This window comes from Tympanuchus pallidicinctus, unplaced genomic scaffold (genome assembly GCF_026119805.1).
Source record: "Tympanuchus pallidicinctus isolate F22 unplaced genomic scaffold, pur_lepc_1.0 scaffold29, whole genome shotgun sequence".
NCBI classification, from domain to species: Eukaryota; Metazoa; Chordata; class Aves; order Galliformes; family Phasianidae; genus Tympanuchus; species Tympanuchus pallidicinctus.
Window position 1 is genome coordinate 799,378 of NW_026294746.1, and position 16,426 is coordinate 815,803.

General features: G+C 54.3%; 1 protein-coding gene across 1 annotated transcript in view; it reads right to left on the reverse strand.

Moving 5' to 3' along the window:
- The window catches only part of AJAP1 (adherens junctions associated protein 1), a 37,041-nt gene that overhangs the window by 14,820 nt on the left and 5,795 nt on the right, over nt 1-16,426 (reverse strand). Inside the window, exon 2 of the mRNA XM_052691918.1 lies at nt 5,750-6,327. Within this exon, the coding sequence (XP_052547878.1) occupies nt 5,750-6,327 (578 nt within the window). The remainder of the gene's footprint in view (nt 1-5,749; nt 6,328-16,426) is intronic.

Consider the following 16,426-nt stretch of genomic DNA (forward strand, 5'->3'; position numbering starts at 1 on the left):
CTCACAGCCACAGCCGCCCCGTGGGCATCGGTCAGCATCTGTGCCTGGAGTGCTCTGGACTGCTGACTTTATGCTCCTTGCTAGGCAGAACGAGGCCCACCAGCTTATGGACACCCACCATTAGCACCCACGTGGGCAGCAAGGATGGACTTGTCTGTTCAGGCAGGAGAGCTGCAGCCGACCGTAAAACGTGATTCCGAATTCTCCCAGCCGAGAGAGAGGAAAAAATCCAATCTTCTCAAAGCAAGCAAATGCTAAGGCTTTTATTTTGTATGTTAAATACCATCTATTTGCCACCAAGATGAAAGCACCGAATTTTGGCCTTTCTGTCCACCTTTTGCAACAGCTCCTGGACAGCTCTGCATCGACAGAATTAATTCCATGAGAAAATCCATTCGAGACTCGTGTCTCGCTCCCGCAGAAGTGCGCAGTGGCAGCAAGCAGGAGATATAAGCTCTTAATTAAAAACAAAGAGAACCTCTATCCCCCAAGGCCTTTCTTTCAACAGCACTGGTTAGGGAGACCATATTTTTCATTTTCCCAATAAAAACAGCCACGAGCCTCAGCTCTTTGAAGACCCTCATCAGGGCCTCTAAGCTGCATGAAATTAAGAAAGAAGAAACAGCTTCATTTTGTTTTGCAGAGTACAATCTTGAGTTACCGTTCGAGGCAGAAAAACAACATCTGCTCCAAATACCTGCAACGTCCCAGCCAGGAGGGCTGCAATTCTGCACCCCAGCATCTTCCTGCAGGCGGTTGCCTATGGGAGCTCTGCCACCTGGATCTTTTTCATGGGTGATTCCTGCTTGAGTGCTTGGATGGGGGCAGGCTGGCTGAGGAGCCTGCTGGCACGGTGTGGCCATTGGGTCCTGGGGTGAGCTGGGAGGAATGCTTGATTGCAATTAGACATGCACGGTTGGCCCTGCAGCCTCTTGCTTATCAATAAGAGCGTCGCTTCCGGGCAGCAGGGCACATCCCCAGCACACTGTCAGCAATGAAAGGAATGGGCTCAAGAGGTGAAGAGCTTACAGAGGGAAAGGATGAAAACACAGATGGAGTTGGTGCCTGTGGGAATTATTCCCCAGCCAAAATAACCTTCTAGGTCATTTCCACAGCTACCACGAAAGCATCCAAGCCCGTGCAGGAGCCAGAAGCCAGAGTCACCAGCCCAGCACAGCACTGCTGGCATTCAGCTCACATCAGGCAGTGCTCACGCTGTGTTCTGCAACCTTGAGCCTGCTGCCTCCAACACCTGCAGGAGCAAAGGAGTGCTCACTGCTCAGAAGCCACCAATGGCATTGGGATGGTTCCTTGCCTGAGCCCCAGCGGGCAAAACTCAGCTGCAAGCTGGAGCTGGTGCCAAGGCAGGAGGGATCTGATGCTGGAAGCCTCGTGCAGCCCATAAACCTGCTGCTGGACAGAAACGTTCAATGGGGAGCACAGCATGGGCGTTCTGCAGCAATCACAGTTACAAACGGCCTCTTCCCAGGGGGGATCAGCAGGATTTTGTCCTAATGCTAACCACAGTGCTGCTGAACGGCTTTTATGAAAACTAATCTACAGGAAACACAAGGGTTGACCTGATGCACTGGGAAATGGGTCTGCCCTGCTGACACCTTCAGCAGAGCCTCTGTGTTTTTGTCCTCACATGGCGTGGGGGCTCTGGGGGTCCCCACTGCCCAGGGGAGTGCAGTGCTCCATCCATGGCCCCTGTGTGACGCTGCGCTGTGAAATCCCTGAGATCAGCTCTGAAACCCCGCCTGGGGAGCACCAATAATCTGAAGCTAGCATGCAGCTCTTCAGCAACAAAAAGCCAAGGTTCCTGGAAACCGCCTGATATTTGGGGTTCGGCTGCTGAAAGGGGAAGAATATCCCAGTGCTGCTGCTGCTCAGAAATCTCCTTGCCAAGAAAGAAGATCCTGGAGGCTTACGCTAAAGGCACCAGGACTTATCTGCTCAGGTGTTACAGCAAATAGCACCAAGCAATAAATATTCCTGAGAGCAGAAGAGGAGCGTTCCTGGCTCATTTAGACACACGTGGGCGAGGGCGGGCGTGCACATAGCATCTGCTGATCCTGGGGAAAACAACAGGCAGAGAGAGCTCAGCTCGCACCACGCTCTCTTCTTGCTTCGAGAGGCAGCCTCCTCCTCCTCCCAGCTCCTCCATCCTTCAGGGAAGCCATGCAGCCTCCTTTGGGAACTTCCCAGGACAGCAGCAGCCCTTGCACCTCCCCTGTGACAAAAGGGAATGCAGACCCCGTGCTGGCCATGTGTGGGAGGCTGGGTGTGCTGTCAGCTGGGACACACATGCCACGCTTCCCCAGCAATGACACGATGCGATGGATCTTGCTGCTCTGCCCATGGCACTGCCCAGCCCCACTGAGTGCCCAACAAGTCCTCCTGTCGTGCAGAGAGGGCTGTCTGACAAATTGAGATGAAACGCGGCCTCGCTTCCAGCTTGGCAGAAGCTCTTTTAGGTTTTGAGGAGAGATTTGAATTGAAAGCTCAGTAATCCCACAGGATCGATGGGCTTCCCACCTGCGGCTGAGACGGGATGGGAGAAGAGGAGCGCCCATCTGCGCCAGCCCTGAGCACCACGCACTGCATGCAGGGCAAAGCTCAGCACCCTGCATCACCTCCCTGGGCAGCAGCGTGGCCAGCAGCACAGCAGGATCCGCACTGTGACCCATGGGAGGGCACTCAGCCCCTCCACAGCTGCCCCGAAGGGCCGAGCTCCCACCCTGCACAGCGCATCAAAGCGGCAGCTCCATTCCAGCTGCCCAGGGTTTTAAAGGCATTTTATCTTTAATTAATTCCTTTGAAGCCTTCAGCAGATGCTATCTCGGCGCATCCAGCAGCCCCTCTTCCATCCCTCCTGCTTCACCCCCAGCAGGGCAGATTTTGCCCACACCACACTGCGGGCAGCACAGCACAGGGCAGCACCCACAGCCCCACAGCCACACTGGGGTCCCCAGCTCTGCCCACAAGCCCTGTTCTGAGCACGCTGCTCACAGCACATGATGCCAAATCCATTGCATACCGGCCATCAAATAACCATTAGGAGCAGCAGACGGCACATAAAGTCTTCTGCCTTATAAAGCACTTAAAGGTTTAATTAAAGATGGCTTTTTTTTCTTTTTTTTTTCTAATCACACAGACAGGAGAGCTTCAGTGCCCAGATTTCAGCAGTCCCTGATTCACCCCTTTGGCTGAGCCGTGCCGGGAGCACAGCGGCCCTACAACCTTTACCTCTCCAGCACTCCGGAGTTTTAATTATTTCTCTCCTTCCATGCTCCGTCGTAAAATGGATCTGACAGCCCCCGAAAAAAGGAAGCACATTTTTGAAAAGCATAAGCATAAACTACGCCTGGGTGAACATATTGAGGCCCCATCTGACTGCCATCAGCACTCTTGCCAGGCGCTGAGCAGACATAGGTGGCACTGGGATAAACACACCTGATTGTCAGTTTACTCGCTGCAAAAAAACAAAACAGAAACCCTTGCACGCCAACACCCACCACCAGCAGAGCCGCACGCCCCATTTTGCTCTTTTCTTTTGGATGCTAGAAGCAATCACTTGTCTGTCTTTCTCCTCCTAAGCAGGATATTTGCCGTTCCACGGGAATTTTTAGCCTTGTTTTTCTGTCGGTGAGTCACAGATAAATGGCTCCTGTCTCCTTTTTTTCCCCTTCACCAAGCAGGAGTGGGGTGAGAGGAGGAAGACCTGAGTGAGATTGCGTTCACTGCTTGTCCAACCAATTGATGCTACGTCGGCTGCACCGGGAGCCAAAGGGACGGCACCCACAGTGCCATCACAACCCGGGATGGGTGCTCACATCCCCTCCTTGGGGCTGCTCCAACGTCACCTATCTGCAGGGAGCATCCTGTGATGTTGGCCTATCTGTGACGCTGGCCGAGGCAAAGCGGGAGCACAAACAAGTTACCTAATCCTCATTTGTAACCATATGTTTTCCCAGGCAGAGAACAAATACTTCCAGCCGCTGCTGCTTATGTAACTGAGCAGTGGAAGGAGAAACAGGCGTCAAGGCACAGCTGGTCACTTGACATGGGGTTGAAGGTGACCCCCAACGCTTCCTGTGCCCTGCAGCTCCCTCCTGCCATTCCCTGCCCAAGGGGAAGCAGGCAGCAGTGGGATCCATCATCCCACAGCAGTGTTAGCTGATAGCAGCGTGGGCTGGAGGTCTCCTGGCTGCTCGACACGGATGATGGCAGCAAAAGCAAACGTGGAGCTCAGGCACTTTTCAATCTAGGCTGGACAGGCTGAGATCAAGGCAGCCTTTAGCCTTTAGCACCCGCTCCAACCAGCAGACAAAGCCTTTAGCCTTCAGTATCCACCACACGGCAGAAAGGAGATCATTAATGAAAGCTCTGATCCCACAGGAGCTCCCTCCCTCTCTCCCCAGGGCCGGGGCTGGGGGCTGCTGTGCTCCTCAGCATCCCAGCATCAGCACAGCGATGTCCACAAAGCAGCACATCTGATAGGGGACGAAACACATCACACCCTGCTCCCAAAGCCTCCACCAAAACCTCCAAAACCTCAGGAATCGTTGCTGATGCTAATTAAGCCAGCTGATTCTAATGCGTTTTTCCCAAGGTTGTGTAGGTTGGGAGCTTTTCACCGCTATAAATGATTTATTTAAGTTAGGGAAAAACCAACCTCAGTGTCACTCCTTGCTAGATAAATTCATTGGGATTAAGATTAGATCATAAAATTCCTTTTCGTTTTCACTAGAAAATCACTGTGGGCTAAAAGCAGTCAATGCACAATGAATATGCTCTGTAAACTGTACAACAGTATCCCACAGTTTAATATTGGTAATAACAAATATAATTTGAAATAAATGGGAACCTGCTTTCTCATCCATGTCCATGCAGCAAATCGTGCTGGTGGAAAGTATTACAGTAACTGAGTGCTGCACTAAATTTGATTACGGAAGATGGTTTGTGGATGTATACTGATAATAGGAAGAATACAGCAAGCTGCTAGAAAATGTCTCAGATGAAAGTGATGATTCAGAGCTTCCATTTTTTTCCCAAGCACTCATTTGAAATCACGCCCTTATCTCAAAGCTGGGCAGTGGGAGCCCATGCCACAGCACCCAGTGACAGCCTCCTCTGGATGCTGATTTGCCACCCACCCCAGTGAGCCTCCACCAAGGGCTGCACTCGGCTGTGCTCTTCAGCACATCAACCCCTGGCATCTCAACCACTACCCTGGGCCGTTTCAGGATGGAGCCAGAGCCGAGCAGAGCATCTGCGTGGTGATGTGCCCAAAGGCCCTGGCATACACAGAGGAGCTGGGACTGCAGGAAAAAAAACACCCCAACCACAACAACCACAAGACGAACCACGACAACTGCAAGACAAACCACTCCAACCAATGGATAAAGCACCACAACTGATGGACAAGCCAATCCAACTCATGGATCAACGGCACCAACCCATGGACAAACCACCCCAGCCGATGAACAAACCACTCTAACTGCCAAACAGCACAACCTGGAAGATAAACGACCCCAACCAATGGACAAATCACTCCAACCGATGGACCAACTGCTCCAACCAAAGGACAAACCACCACAACTTAAGGATAAACCACCTCAGATGACGAACAAACCACTCCAACCGACGGACAAACTACCCCAACCACCAGACCAAACTCGAGCATCCCCAGAACCACGGCACAGGACCCCGTGGGTGAGCGCGGCGCTCGGTGCCTGCCTGGTACCTGCTGTGTCCCCCAGGCCACGGGGTGGACGCGCGTCCTTTCCACCACTGCTGTGGCCGGCAGCTGGCTCAGAAGTGCTGGGACGGCCGCGGGGCTCCTCGATGCCAGGCGTGGGAGCCGGGCTGCTGGGGGTTGGCACGGTGGCAACGGTGGTGGCGGCGGTGGTGGCGGCGGCGGTGGTGGTGACGGTGGTGGTGGCGGCGGTGGTGAAGATGCTGGGCAGCGTGCTGCTCTCCAGGGAGTCCTCCTCACCCGTGGGGCCCCAGACGATGACCTCGGGCAGAGCCGTGGGCCGCCCATCACGTGGAGCAAAGCCGCGGCCTCGCAGCTGTCGCCTGGCGCGGGGCAGGGGGACGGGGGGTGGGCGACGGGCACGGGGGGCACAGGGCCAGGGGGGGCTGGGGCGGCGGGGCTCCTCGCTGCCCCCTGTGCTCCACAGCACACCACGGGGCAGTCTGTGCCGCTGTGCCGACCGTGGAGAGAGACGCGTCCCGATGGGCTCGCAGCTGGCAAGGTCCATGGCGAGGTGGAACATGGCTATCAACATCCAAGCATGGCTTCCTAGCGGGCAACCTGACCTGCGGGCAGACACAGAGCATGTTAGAAAGCAGGAGAGCGCAGGCAGCACGACCAACCCCTTCCACAAGCTGCGGAGCAGCACTCATCTGACCCTGACACTCCCAACCCTCTCAGCACTGGGATGGGATGCTCCCACCTCCCCAAAATGGCATCGCAGGACGCTCCGGCCACCTGCTCCCCTTCCTGCTGCCCACGTGGCGAGGGCACAGACACCAAAGCGACATCAAAGCCAAGGCTGCATGCAAGAAGAACATCCACGGGCATCCTTCCATCCCTCCATCTGCATCAGGAGCAGCCAGGAGAGCTGACCCAGGGGATGCAGCCCTCCCTCATTTCAGGGCTCCCTCACCAAGCGCTCAGTGAGCCAGCACACGGGAGCACAGTACGCTCGCTTCGCCATGCGTAACCCACTTGTCATTAATCAGGTCGCCGTGACTCGAAAGCAGCCCTCGCTCTCGCCGGGTGCAGGCTGGGCACGCAGCACCGAGCCCCACCGTGTGCAAGGAGCAAAGCCCCGAGCACGGAATGATGAGCAGCCGTTGAGCTGCGCCCTCGCTGCAGATCAAATGGGAACCACGCTGAACTGTCGGCAGGTTAATTATTTCAAATTTTGCTTTGATGTAAAGTGCCACCGCTATTTCATGTCAAATCTCTCTTTCTTCTCCGGTTGCATCTCGCCTTGTAAAGCTCTGCTCTAACTCGTGTCTCCCCCTGTGATGTCAGCTCATGTGAAGCGCAGTGCTTCACTGCGAGAAAACACCTGAAGTACGCAGGGTTGGGTTTTTTTCCTGCTTCTTTCTTTTTTCCCAGAAAGAAAAAAAAAAATCATTAGGCCAAGGCCCGAAAATCTTTACTTCATTTTATTCAGCATTTACACAAGAAAGACTTTTGTCGGACTCAGCAGGAGTTAATGAGAGCTTTATATGCCTAAATAGACTAATCCTCCGCAGCGCTGCACCCCGTAAAGCCATTGGTAGCACCACAAAATGTGCATCTGGTTGACAGAAGAATTTGTATACTCCCTCCGTGCGTGAGCAAATGAAGCCAATGGAGATGACCTGGATACTCTGAGGCGCAGTCTTTTTCTGTTCAAAGCATCTTTTTTTTTTTCTCTCTCTCCCTAATTGGCTTTTTTTTTTCTTTTCCCAAAGCATAACAGCATTTATTTTGGGGAGGAAAAAGGCGATGCACGGAAAGAGTGCAGAAGGAGAAAGGGAAGAGCCAGAAACAGACGACATAAACCAAAATAGTTCAGGCTGGGGGAGGAAGAATTTCAAGATGCGAAAAAATAAAAATAAAAATACAACACAGGAACAAATGCATCGTTGGTGCATTTCTCAGAGCGCAGCACCAAAGGTGCCCTCTGTGTTGGTGGCACCTTGTCCCCAGGAATGGGTGCCACAGGTTTGGAAAGGGAACCAGGGGTATCTGCCCTCCTGTGCCGGCTTCACGGTGCGAGGCGTCGAGAGCTGAGCTGCACACTGACCCACAATGTGGAAGCAACCAGATTTTGGAACAGAGATCATCCCCACATGCTGCACGTCAGCAGCTCAGAGAAGTGAGAAGTCAGGCGTCCGGGTACCCAGAGAGCATTCAGAGCAGGTTCACCTTAGCAATACTCACAGCCACGCTGTCACTCCAGCGGGCGTCACGCTCCATTTTAGCCTCTGCCCAACTCTCCATCCGAGCTGAAATTTCTCCCTGTGAGGAAGGGGAGGTGCAGGCAGCCCCAGCACAGCGCTTGGTCGTGAACACACACAGCAGCACGCCTCGCTGCCTGCCCGCTCCTCCACGAGGAAGGAAGCAGTGCAAATGAGGCACTTTTATTAATAACTGCCAAAGGAGGAGAAGGAAAACGCAACCAGCCCAAACTCAGCTGTCGCTACGGCCCTGCTGTTGTCTCTGAGCTTCTCAAAGACAAAATATCACTCCCTGGTACTCGGGGTTGGTGGCTCATGGACAAAGGCAGATTTCTCTTCCCATTTTCTCCTGCTTGCTGACAACATTCCCAAGCTGAGCTCACAGGGCTCAGCTCCAACCCAAGCACCATTTCAGTGCTGCCCTGCAGCTGGGAGCAGACACAGCGTGCAACCCTGGGCATCGTGTGGGTCACAGCAGAAACACCATACCCAAGCACAGACAGGGACATTCCTCCTCCCACCCTCGCTGCCCAGGGCTCGGTCTGGCTTTGAGCAATGCCACCGAGGTGCTGCCACCCCCCCAGCATCCTCCTGGGCACCCCATGGGCTGGCAGGGCCTCAGGAGGAGTCCGCTGGGCAGGAGCTGAGAGCACGGTTACCCCTCTGGGATTTGGTGTGCCACGCCACACGATCTTTGGAGGGCTTTGCAACAACAGAAGAGAAAGTGTCCTTCAGAATAAATAGCAGCGTGTGGGAGTTGCCGTCGCCAAGGCAACGCAGGCGATGCGCGCAGAGCGGCGCTGGGGATGCGGCAGTGCTGGAGGCTGCAGGGTCCCGGGGCTCTGTTGGGAGCAGCCCCTTTCCCTGACCCCATAGCAGGAGGGGGGACTGCGGATCGCCGCCCCAAAGCTCCAAACCCCACGTCCTGCAGGTGCCAGAGGTGACAAAACACGGGGCAGCCCGGGCAGCAGGGCCACGTCTGCCCCAGAGATCCATAATGGCACCGCTCCAACACGAGCTACTCCATGAAAGCCCCGTGCCATGGGCGTGCTGAAACTCAGGAGCTCTGTGCCCCTGTGCCCCTCTCACAGCCGGCTGCACATCCCTGCTCACCCCAGGAGCTGCAAGTCGCTGCTCTGCGGGCTGCCGGCGCGACTCAGAGGATGAACGATCTTTGCTGATGCATCAAATGGCACAAAATCCTCCTCCAACCACTTGAGCTGCGCTGCCAGGCAGCAAGCAGAGGCCAAGGAACAGCAGTGCCCTCAGTGCCACAGCAGTCAGTGCTCAGTGCAGCCACAGCTGCGACTCCACAGGGACCCAGGGGGCAAAACTGGGATTTTGGTTATCCACGAGCCCCTGCCCAGCCTCAACTATTTTTCCCACTGCAAAGGATGGAGGGGAAAGTATGGGGAATTAAGGCTCTTTCTTGTGGGGTGAGGGAAGCCCAACTAAACTTGGAAATTCAGTCAGGAAAAGAGCAGAGCAGCAGGAAGATTTGAAGTGATGGAAACCCTTTATTGCCCTCCTTGCCTAGGAACCTTCCTGCCCACGTACAACCAACTCCTCCCGTGGGTTAACGGCTGTACGAAGGCCTTATTTTCATCCAGCAAGAAAAACTCCCACAAATATTTACACACCCCCACTGACAGCTACAAGAGTTGCTGGCTGATTTCAATGCAACTGCCCAGGTAATTACAGTGATTGCATGCACAGGGACCACGGGGGTGGGACCCCAGCAGCAGCCCCCACCTTGCTCCAGCAGCGTGGAAATAGAGCAAGTTAAAAGGGACCATGAGCCAGGGTTTAATTTCCCAGCAGAAATAAAAACACATAAATATTTAGTCATTTGTTTTCCCTCCCTTTCCCCCCTGCTCTTTTGGAAAGGGCCAACTCAGACATCAGCCATAAATTTCCGCCAGTGAGATTAAATCCCTCGGTCGGAGGCACAGCGGAGCGAGGGGGAGAAGCCGGCACGTTTTGCATTTTAAGCTGAGCTCGTCACAGCCCACGCCAACACCACAGCACAGCCCTGGCCATGAGCACGGTGCTCAAGGCGTCCTCCAGCATCCCAGAGCATCCCATGGAGCACCTGCTGCAGCACAGCCTCATCGTGGGGATTTCGTGTCTTTCAGCTCCAAGCGCCTTGCTGGGCAGAGGTGATTTGTTTGCAGGGTGATGGAGATACCTGAGCTGAAGGCACTGGGAGCATTTCTGCCAGACCCGCTGCTTCGTGTGATCTGTCCTCCCCGTATGAAAATCCTTTTCCAAATCCTCTCCAATGCAGCTCTCTGCTTTGAAGATCAGGGAGGCTGGCACTTCAGACGCAGCTTCACTTGAGGAGCTGCACAGGCCTGATCTCTCCATGCTTTGCATCTCAGTGACATCACCCCAGTGATGCTGTCATGCCCACAGCAGAGGTGTCACTCCCACAGGGCTCTGCCCATCTCTCCCCCTGGGAACACCGAGGCCACGCTGGTTCCCTGCCCATGGATGGAGCCTCAGCTACTGCCAGGAGCCCAAGAGCACTAAGAGCACTTTGTTAACTGGCAATCTCCAAGCACAGAAGAACCTCTCCTCTAAGATTCTCTCTGCTCTGCCATTACCTCCTCTGTTCTCACATCTCCCTCATCACTATGTGAAATAGTGTGGCAAACCCAGGTCCAAGCCACGCCACGAAGGGAAAGCATCTCACACTGCCTCAAGGCAAAGTGTGCTGCTGCCCGTTCTCTCCAGGTGCCAATGACATTCACGGATCCTGCAGGAAGGGCACAGCAGTGCAGGGACAAAACCCTCTGCAGTGCTGCAGCTCTCAGTCCCACAGCCCACGGGGTTGCGTGGTGCCATGGGACATGGGTTAATCCAACAGCTGTATCACCAGGCTGAGCACCGCGTGCTGGAAATCCCTGAATTTGGTCATCTGTCAAAGCAATTAACCAGGATCAGGGCCATGGAGAGGCTTTGACAAATTGCAAAATACAAATTGTCAGCAGCTTGCAAGCCATTGGCAAATAACCCATTTCAGGGAAGCCTCAAAAGACGCACTCGAGTGTGACTCTAAAGGGCAGAGCAGCAGAGGCGCTGATTCGCATCCTCTCACACGGCGATGTTTGCTCTCCAAAACCAGCCCCCTTCTCCCATGACTGTGGAGACTCTTCACAGGAGGCAGTAAATGCAGAATAGGCTGATTTTTAACGCAGGATTATACAAATGGAACCATTCTTCCATTTCATGCCTCATGTTAGGTAATGTATTGGTATTGCACAGGGAATCAAGGTTATGTCCTTGTTTGGATGATTTACGAACGGAGCACTTTACATCTCCAAACAGCGGGCGGAACAGAGACAGAACCATTCCCAGCAGGAACGGCAGGGCTGAGATGGGTGATGCTGGCTGCTCCAGGCTGGGCACAGCACCTTCATGTCTGTGTGATGGGAACCACGAGCATTGGTGCGGGAGGAGCATCGCTGCCTGCGGGCTCTGTGTCCTACACCAGAGCTCAGAGCACCACGGGAATACTGACAGAACTCCCTGGGTTTGCAAGGAGAAATGCTGCTGCACCTCAGGGCTGACTTTCACGCTGGAGCAAGGGGAAAGCAGCAGGTCCTTGGCCACAGCTGCCTCCTTCCAGCCCCATGTTTCTGCACCATACCTGCAGCGCAGCGACCGTCCTTCGCTTCAAAGCTACAGAGCCATTGCCATGGAAATAAAGCATCGCCATTGCATTCTGGGGCCAAACGCCCCTCGGATGGGCTGGGAGGGGGAGAGCAGCAAATTCCCACGTGTGGATAATAGGGATGGATGACACTGTGGGATCTGGGGGGCCGTGTGGAGCAGCACTGTGCTGGGCCACTGCGTGGCTCTGTAGGACATCACAGTGCACCCAACCTCTGCCCAGGGCATGAGTTCCTGCAAGGTGATCATCAATGTGAGAAATCAGCTGCCAAGGTCTGGAATGCCAGGACCGGGTATTCAGGTGCAGCAGCCGGCTCAGCAGCACCCAGGTAAATTAAATGCACCTCATCACCACCTCTCTCTGTTACAGAACTGAGCTTTAGGATTACCTACTAATAAAAGTGGTATTTAAACAGTTCCTGAGTTCCTTTGCTCCCCCCTCTCTCCCTGCAAGTTAATTAAACTGACAACACCTCGTGTGGTCAAAGGGAGAGGATTTATGACAACAGAAAATGAGGCAGAGGGTGAAGCAGCCCAAAGCCCATTGCCAAGCTGGGGACCAGCAGATAACCCTGCTTGTCCAGGACCAGCGCGGGGGGATTAATGCTGCCCTGGCATCCCAGTGCTCCCGCAGTGCCAGGCAGCAGCAGAGCTGCTCCCATCCACAGCACTCCTGTGACTGTCTTCAGCTCACCCAGCTGCAAATAAATAATTTTAACATTTGAATAGCGGCGAGTGGGGAAGGCATAATTAATACCCAGCGGTATCTCCAATATGCTGATCCTGTAGCGCAGCCCCTGCCAAGGCTGTCAGGGAGCAGATCTGGCTCAGCAGTGCTGCAGCCCCGTCTGTTCGTACGTTTGGGTCCTGTCCTTCCAGCACACGGAAAGGTCGAGCCCGAACCCGAGGTGCTGCCTGCACCCAAATGCACGCTGTCCCAATGCAAGACCATGCCAACACCCCGCAAGGAGCAGCGTGGTCTTGCAGAGCCACACCAGCAAGAGCAAAAACCCCACAAACAGTCCGAGCGGGCATAAGCCATGCACGCTGCAAAGGCATGAGCAGATCTGTGCCACAGCAGCCACACACCTGGTCTGTGCCAAAGCAGAGCCAAACTCTCAGCCTGGGTTTCAATCTCAGCCCGTTTTCAAACATTCCAATGGATGCCAATGGGTTGGGGTTATGTTGATGTGGGGCGCCCAACATCCCCGTGCACATTGCCACGGATGCTGGTGGGATGCAGGGTGCTCAGCATCCCACGTACATTCCAATGAATGCCAATGGGACGCATTCTGCTCACCATCCCCACGCACACTGCGATGGATGCTGGTGGGATCTGGGTGCCCAGCATCCCTGTGTACGTTCTAATGGATGCTGATGGGACGCAGGGTGCCTGGTATCCCCTTGCTGGGAGCACCCTGCGTGGCACACACAGATAACAAGCAGCACCACAGATCTCCGGCACAGCCTGACTTGCTCTGACAAGGACACAGCATCTGTTATGGGCTGTTTTACCCGCTCGCGTGGGATTATTTCAGATAGGATTTGAAAAGCACCGGGGGCGGGCGGAGGAGAAGCCCAGGAAGGCAGCGCGTGCCTTCAGGCAGGGAAACGTCTTCAGCAGATTGCTGCGTCAAACCTGAGCTCGGTTATCCACCTGCTGCTGCTCCACAAAGCGCCCAGCCACAGCTCACGCGGCACCCGTGCGTGGGGCGGCTGCCCTGGGAAGAGCCGGAGCCTCCCAAAGACCTGCAGGACCGACAGAGCCAGCGCAGGGAAAGGGCCCCGGTGGTGCCCAGCCCACCTGAGGTGCGCACACACCCAGGGCTGACCTGGCAGCCGCGGCGCCCAGGCTGTGCCAGCAGCACTGAGCAGCGGCCGAACACAGCGCGCATTTAGCCGACAGAAGGGCATTTCATCGCGCTGCCCGCAGCAACACTCGCCGTCTGTCCCGCCTGCACAAAGGGTGGCTGTGAGAGCTGGCTTTCAGGCTCGAACCTGCACCTGTCTCCCATTTATCTCCCTCTTCCCCCCCGGGGATTTTGCGGCAGCGTTGGGGATCGGGCAGCAGCAAGAGCCTGCAATTCAGATGCAACCGACTGGCAAGTTTCTCCCAGCACCATTTGCAAAAAATCTTCCAGAAAAGTCACGATCTCAAGCTCCAGTCTGCATGAAAAATGAAGAATCCAGAGAGCTGCCCTTTCTGCCACTGCCCTGAGAGCTGGGCACCCCCCTTCCAAAAGTGTATTTACAGAATGGGGCTGCTGAAAGGAAGGGATTGCACGGGGCACTAAACCCATCAGCTCACAGCTTATCCCTGATGCAGGGAAGCATAAATAAGGACAGCGGAGTTCAGCTGCAGGCCCTGTCCCACCAGACCAGACCCCAGCACTAACAGGGGGCAGCAGCCCAGGGCCCCCACACCGTGACCCCCCTTGTTCCCAGCACAGGCTGACAGAGGAATTGCATTTCCCCGCAGTCACAAAGAACGAAGTCATATCCCTGCTTTGCTTGGGAACTTTCTCCTTTTTCCGCTTATCCCCTGTGGAATCCATCCATGAACAAAGCAGGTTTTTCTCCCCCAAAACCCACTCCCAGGAAGGCGCAGACCCTCCCCACACCCTGAAGGGCCTTCCACAAAATCACAGCATGAACTGTTATCACTTCTGACATTCTGATGCCAAAGCAGCCCTCACAATGCCCACGGGCTGCACGAGCCCAGCTCAGGACTGCCAGAACCCATGGCTTCCCCATGAAAAAACTCAGTGCTTATCTTGTTTTCTGAATTAATGTGCTCAGGCGCATCATTACAGCATACACGGGAAACACTTTGATCTAAAAAAATAAGATAAGTCGGCTCAGTGTGCATTAAGTAGCAGCTTAACGAGTTTTAAAACAAAATAATTAAAACGGGTTCATTATACTGCTGTACCACAATACGACTGCACGGGAACGGCGCATCGCAGTTCACAGCGCTGCCTGCTGAGATATCCCACATAACAGAGGATGCTATCGCTGTGACAAAACCTGAGTCAAGAGCATCTTCTAATGTGGTTCGTAATGATGATCCCCCAAGGAGCTCTGGTGTCCCGGGAAGGAAAACGAGCCCTGAATCCTCTCGAGTGCCACCTCCTTCATCCCCATCCTACAGCCAGGGCGATCAACCTGATGTTGGGAAACGCAGCTGAGCTGGGCAGCATCACCAGCACAGTGCCCACGGATGGTGTTATCTCTGTTCATAGAACCACAGCATCGTTAGGCTGGAGAAGACCTCTAAGGCCATCACATCCAACCATCAATCCATCCTAACCATGCCCACCAATCACCACCACCACCACATCTCCACGATTCTTGAACATGGATGTGATCCCACTGCTCCCCCGGGCAGCCCGTGCCAATCCATTACTGCTCTTTTGGAAATGTTTCCTAAAATCCAACCCGACCCTTTCCTGGAGCAATTTAAAGCCGTTCCCTCCTGTCCTATCAATTCACATCGCTGTAACTGAGATCCAGCCCTGGCTCTCCTCATGGGAAGTCCCAGGCAGCTCCACGAACACATGGATGCTCCGTCTGTCATGGAACCTCGGCAGTTGTACAGGGAAACGAATAAAGGGAAAGGGTAAAGGATTTCAAAAGACCCAATAACTGCTACAGAAATGGAGAAGATGAGAGAAATCAAGCTACTCAAAGGAAGCAGACAGATAGCTTTCAAGGAGCAAGAAATACAGTAAAAAATAGAAGAAGCCAAGCGCGCTTTGAAGGTAAGAAATGTCGATCTGAGAGCTGGGAGGAAGCAAAAGCAAAAGGATCCTGGCGTGTGCTGGGAGCACAAATTGGCCAGGGCTGAGCACCGGGGCCATCAGCTGCTGGGGAAGCTTGGGGCCGGGTGTGCTTAATGGGAAACAGGGAACAGACCGGAAAGCTGAAGAAAAAAAGCAAAAACCAAAATAGAAAGCAAAAGGAATAGAAATAGAAAGCAAGAACGAAATCCAGGGCAAAGGCTCTTGATCCCTTCATACAGAGGTTTAAATCCCCTTTTAGCTCCGAACCGTTTCTCTTCCCAGGGGAGGAGCAGCTCGGCGGGCAGCACAGCTGGCAGCGCAGCCCCATAGGGGAGCTGAGTCACCCAGCAGGGCCCGGTGTGGCTGCTGGGCACACGGCTCTGGGGGATGATTGCCAGTGAGTCAGAGAGCGCTGCGCCTCGCATCTCATTTCTGCAAGAGAGATTAAACTTTGCAGAGCGTTATCTTCAAAGGAGATGGAGGTCCCAGCCTGGCAGATCGGCGGTGACAAAAAGACTTTGCTCATCCCCTGGGTAAAGCTCTGCCATATGTGCTGTCTCCTGCAACATCTCTGCTTTCCATGCTGCTCGTGGGCCGGCCCCAACCGTGCTCAGCCCAAGTCACCCCATAATTCCTCCTTTGCTGCTGATGTCCTACAGGAGCGGAACTCCAGGGGAAACACTTCATTAAAAAAGAAAAGAAGATGAAACTCTCATCCCTCAGCATCAACGCTCAGAAAGAGCAACCTCAGCCAAAAGTTATTCACACCTGAAGACAGAAAGGATTAATTAGAAGCGTGCAGTGCAGCAGGCTGAGCTGGGTGCCAGCACTGCATCCGTGTGCCAATGGTGTGCGCAGGGAGGGGGCTGGGATTGCATCCCTTCCTGCAGGGATCCCATCCTGCACAGCACATCCCGCACACAGCTCCCAGAACAAATGGTTCCGTCCTCATCCATCACAATGAGCAACGTTCAATTTGCCAGAGAATGGGCCACTCTGGC